Source organism: Pristiophorus japonicus, chromosome 12 (genome assembly GCF_044704955.1).
Source record: "Pristiophorus japonicus isolate sPriJap1 chromosome 12, sPriJap1.hap1, whole genome shotgun sequence".
Lineage (NCBI taxonomy): Eukaryota > Metazoa > Chordata > Chondrichthyes > Pristiophoridae > Pristiophorus > Pristiophorus japonicus.
Window position 1 is genome coordinate 14,269,923 of NC_091988.1, and position 5,519 is coordinate 14,275,441.

At 49.0% G+C, this 5,519-nt stretch overlaps 1 protein-coding gene across 1 annotated transcript; it reads right to left on the minus strand.

The window, feature by feature from the left end:
• Positions 1-4,281, minus strand: LOC139276690 (CCR4-NOT transcription complex subunit 7-like). The gene is made up of 2 exons (XM_070894654.1): positions 4,040-4,281; positions 1-304 (listed from the first exon to the last, which is right to left on the minus strand). The coding sequence occupies exons 1-2, from the start codon at positions 4,279-4,281 to the stop codon at positions 1-3; spliced, it is 546 nt and encodes a 181-aa protein (XP_070750755.1).
• Between the last annotated feature and the right edge of the window lie 1,238 nt (positions 4,282-5,519).

Consider the following 5,519-nt stretch of genomic DNA (forward strand, 5'->3'; position numbering starts at 1 on the left):
TCAGTGCTGTTTGCTGTTGGTTTCTTCTTCAGATGTACCAGCTGTCCCATTGTGGTTGTTAGTTAAACTTGATCCAAGACCAGACAAATGTCCATCGTACTTTGTGTCATCAATGTTGTCTTCAAAAAATAATTTTCTCATTCTGAAGAAAGCCATGCCTGTCAGTAATGAGCCTGAGCCTGCCTGGTGCTGTCGTCCAATTCGCTCCAGCTCAAACTGTTCAGTAACTTCTTGTAGACCACCCTTAAGGTTTTTGCAACTTTTCATCAGGTATATCACATCATAGATAGCAGGTGTCATGTATCTTACACTACTGTACATAACTGTATCATACCATGCTATACATTACTGTAACTAGAGATGACCTGTAACCACAAGCTTACCTTACCACCAGGGGTGCACTTGCAGGAGACACTGGATACATGTCCCAGACAGGTATATAAGGACAGGTCTCAGGCAAGTGTGGCATTCGAGAGTTGAGTAATAAAGGTGCAGGTGACCTTGACTTCAGTATGTGCCTTATGTGAATCTGTACTGCAGGGACAGGACCTTACAGTGGTGGCGAGTTACGGGATTACAGAATCCACAGAATGGCGACCAACGGCTCAGATGAAAAATACAATGCTGGAAATAATTGGGAGGACTTTTCGAAAGGCTACAGCAAAGCTTTGTAACCAAACACTGGTTAGGCGACGATAAGGCAGAAAAGAGACAGACCAAAACTCACAAGGGTCGACACCAAACTAAGGACCTATACCAAAGAAATCGTCCCAGTCCTCGGCAGCGCCATGCTCTCAGTCACATACAAAGGGACAGTGAACCGACTTCCCTTGTGGATTGTCCCCGAAGATCTCCCAGCACTGCTGGGGAGAAGCTAGCTGGCAAAACTAAACTGGAAATGGGATGATGTTCACGCCATGTTGTCAGAGGAACGGACCTCCTGCTCAACAGTTTTAAGTCGATTTGAACATCTCTTTCAGCCAGGTGTGGGCACCTTCAAAGGGGCTAAAGTCAAAATCTACATCACACAGGATGCTAGACTGGTCCATCACAAGGCTAGAGCTGTGCCTTATGTGATGAGGGAAAAGATTGAACACGAACTAGACAGGCTTCTGCGGGAAGGCATTATATCACCTGTGGAATTTCGCGACTGGCCAAGTCCCATCGTCCCAGTCATGAAGCCTGATGGATCCGTACGAATCTGTGGGGACTACAAATCTACCATAAACAGAGTCTCCCTACAGGACCAGTACCCGCTGCTCAGAGTGGAGGACGTATTTGCCACATTGGCTGGAGGAAAACTTTTCTCAAAACTAGATCTCACAACTGCATATATGACGCAAGAATTGACCGATGAGTCTGAGTTACTCACCACCATCAACACACATCAAGGCCTTTTCATGTACAATCGATGCCCATTCGGCATCAGGTCGGCAGCTGCCATATTCCAACGCAACATGGAGAGTCTGCTCAAGTCCATCCCGGGGATGGTTGTATTTCAAGACAACATACTTATCACGGGCAGGGACACCGACTCCCATCTCCGCAATTTGGAGGAAGTACTAAAGCGGTTGGATTGGATAGGCCTAAGAGTTAAGAAATCCAAGTGTCTGTTTCTCGCGCCCAAGGTTGAATTTTTGGGCAGAAGGATTGCCGCTGATGGAATCCGCCCAACAGAGTCCAAAACAGAAGCAATTCGCCTGACACCCAGGCCCCGGAATGTCTCAGAACTGCGTGCCTTTCTCGGGCTACTCAATTACTTTGGGAACTTTATGCAGAACTTAAGCATGCTACTGGAGCCTCTCCACATGCTACTCAGAAAGGGGTGTGATTGGTTTTGGGAGGACGCCCAGGAACGCGCCTTCAACAAGGTACGCAACCTTCTGTGTTCCAACAGTGTTTTGGCTTTCTTACATGTGATGCGTCAGCCTACGGGGTCGGGTACGTTTTACAACATGTCGATAGTGCGGGTAAATTACAACCCATAGCTTATGCCTCCAGGTCACTTTCACGGGCGGAGCGCGGGTACGGAATGGTGGAGAAGGAGGCGCTCGCGTGCGTGTACGGTGTCATAAAGATGCACCAATACCTTTTCGGGGCCAACTTCGCGTTAGAAACCGACCACAAGCCCCTCACGTCCCTACTATCCGAGAGCAAGACAATAAACGCCAACGCCTCGGCGCGCATTCAACGGTGGGCAATCATGCTGCCGTCTTACGATTACACCATAAAGCACAGACCAGGCACAGACAACTGTGCCGATGCACTTAGCAGGCTACCCCTGGCGACCATGGAAGGGTCTGATGAACAGGACTGTGAGATAGTCATGGCAATCAATGCCTTTGAGTCCACAGGTTCGCCCATGGCGGCTCGCCAAATCAGAGCCTGGACGACCAGCGACCCCACGTTATCCCTTGTAAAAAGATGTGTCCTAACCGGTGACTGGGCAGAGGCTCACGATGCCTGCCCCAAGGAGATCAAACCTTTCCATAGGCGCATGTATGAGCTATCACTACAAGCAGACTGCCTGATGTAGGGCAGCCGAGTAGTTATGCCTCTGCGAGGCAGAGAGGCATTTGTCCGGGAGCTCCACCGCGATCACCCGGGAATCGTTCTCATGAAGGCCATAGCCAGATCCCACGTCTGGTGGCCTGGTATTGACGCGGACTTGGAGCTCTGCGTCCGACGGTGCACCATTTGTGCCCAACTCAGTCATGCCCCCAGGGAGGCCCCCCTGAGCCCCTGGCCCTGGCCAACCAAACTGTGGTCGCGGGTGCACGTAGACTATGCGGGCCCATTCATGGGCAAAATGTTCACCGTACTTGTAGATGCATTTTCTAAGTGGATCGAATGCACCATTTTAAACTCGAGCACCACCTCCACCACTGTGAAGAGCCTTGGAACCATGTTTGCAACGCACGGCATTCCTGACATATTGGTCAGTGATAATGGTCTGTACTTCACCAGCGCAGAATTCCAAGATTTTATAAGTGACCACCGCATAAATCACATTAAGACGGCACCGTTCAAGCTGGCCTCCAACGGCCAGGCGGAGCGAGCAGTGCAGATCATTAAATAAGGCATGCTCAAAATCCAAGGTCCCACGCTGCAGGGCCGCCTGTCACGACTGCTGCTGGCATACAGATCTCGTCCGCATTCATTGACTGGAGTACCACCGCGCAACTATTAATGAAACGGACCTTAAAGACAAGGCTCTCATTAATCCTCCCAGACATGCATGAAATCATTGAGGCAAAGCGCCGTAAACTAACCGAGTATCATGACAGAAATTCGAGGGGGAGGTGGAATGAGATAGGGGACAAAGTGTTTGTGCTAAACTATGGCAGGGGTCCCAAATGGCTTGCAGGGACAGTAACAGGCAAGGAAGGAGACAGGCTACTGGTGGTACAAATGGACAATGGCCAAACCTGCCGGAGGCATGTAGACCAAGTCAAAAGTAGATTTACCAACAACACTGCTGAACCAGAAGCAGACTACAATGTGGAACTCACACCACACCTGGTGGACAGACAGAGGGAACAACCTGAGGAAAGGGCAATCCCAACAGACAGCCCAGGCGAGACACCAACAATCATACTGAACGAAACAGACAGCCCAGGCTATATACCAGCAATCACACCGAAAGAAAAACAGGCACCAAGGCAAACAACTGAACCACAACTAAGACGCTCCACGCGAGAGCATAGACCACCTGAGAGACTGAACCTATAAAGACAATAAGACCTTGGGGGTGGGTGATGTCATGTATCTCACACTATTGTACATAACTGTATCTTACCATGCTATACATGACTGTAACTAGAGATGACCTGTAACCACTAGCTTACCTTACCACTGGGGGTGCACTTACAGGAGACACTGGATACCTGTCCCAGACAGATATATAAGAACAGGTCTCAGGCAAGTGTGGCATTTGAGAGCTGAGTAATAAAGGTGCAGGTCCTGAGTGACCTTGACTTCAGTATGTGCCTCGTGTGAATCTGTACTGCAGGGACAGAACTTTACAGCAGGAAATAACAAATGCAGGATATCAAAGAACTCTTGCTCTTCTTCGGTTTGTCGTGAGGGGGTTAGAAATTTAATTTTGCAGCCAAAGTCATAACCATTGTGAAACAAAAGCCACTTAACATTATCACACAGCACCACCCCAGACATCATGAGCAGCTCTGCAAAGTAAGAGGTTTCAATCCCTTCTTCTTCATGTTTTTTGAACTGGAGCCCAGAAGTTCTCAGCAGATCTATCGAGTCTTGTGAGTACATGTTCATATTCAATCTAGTCAATTGCATGCTGTATAACTCCAGATTACAGAATTGGTCCGTCGCCTTTTTAACAGCACTAAATAAGACTATTGTAAAATTTAAAAAGATACAGAGTAGGCAGGACTTGTGAGTGGTGGTAATTCTACAACATTGCAAACTTTAGTTACATATTTAAAGAGCCAATGTTGCAATATGGAAACCTCCTTCAAGACGGTTTTAATATACTCATGAATGGACGAGATAACAAACTCTGCTTCTTCTTAGGCAGTCCCTCGGAATCGAGGATGACTTGCTTCCACACTAATATGAGTTCTCAGGTGACTGATAAGTCCAATGCGGGACCAACAGTCTCTGTCACAGGTGGGGCAGACACTGTTTGGAGGAACGGGTGGGTGGAGTGCTTGGCTTGTCATGTGCTCCTTCTGCTGTTTGTACTTGGCTTCCGCCTGTTGCCGGCGAAGTGACAAGAGATGTTCGGCACCCTCCCGGATGCTTCTCCTCCACTTTGAGCGGTCGTGGCCAGAGATTCCCAACAGACGGTAGGGATGTTGCACTTTTTCAAAGAGGCTTTGAGGGTGTCCTTGAAGCATTTCATCAGCCCACCTGGGACTCACTTGCCGTGTCGGAGCTCTGAATAGAGCGCTTGTTTTGGGAGTCTAGTATCGGGCATGCGGACAATGTGGCCCATCCAGCAGAGTTGGTCGAGCATGGTCAATGCTTCGATGCTGGGGATGTTGACCTGAGCAATAACACTGATGTTGGTGCGCCTATCCTGCTAGTGGATTTGCAGAATCTTGCGGAGGCAGCATTGGTGGTACTTCTCCAGTGCTTTGAGGTGCCTGCTGTACATAATCTATGTCTCTGAAGCATATAGGAGGGCGGGTATCATGACTGCTCTGAACACCATGAGCTTGGTGCCGGGTTTGAGGTCCTGGTCTTCAAACACCGTCTTCCTCAGGCGACCGAAGGCTGCACTGGCTCACTGAAGGCGGTGTTGGACTTCGTCATCGATGTCTGTCCTTGTTGACATTAGACCCACCGAGATATGGAAAATAGTCCACGTTGTCCAAGGCGTCGTCATGGATCTTGACAATCGGGGGACAGTACTGTGTGGTGGGGGCACATTAGTAGAGAACCGTTGTCTTACAGATGTTTAGTGTAAGGCCCATGCTGTTGTACGCTACGGTGGAGGTGTTGACGATGGTTTGGAGTTCGACCTCAGAGTGTGCGCAAACACA

Excerpts from the sequence above, each read along its gene's own strand:
- LOC139276690 (XM_070894654.1), bottom strand. The coding sequence starts at position 4,281 with ATGTACTCACAAGACTCGATAGATCTGCTGAGAACTTCTGGGCTCCAG. Across the intron at positions 305-4,039 it reads TTCTTTGATATCCTGCATTT|ATACATGACACCTGCTATCT; the intron begins GTTATTTCCTGC and ends CAGTAGTGTAAG.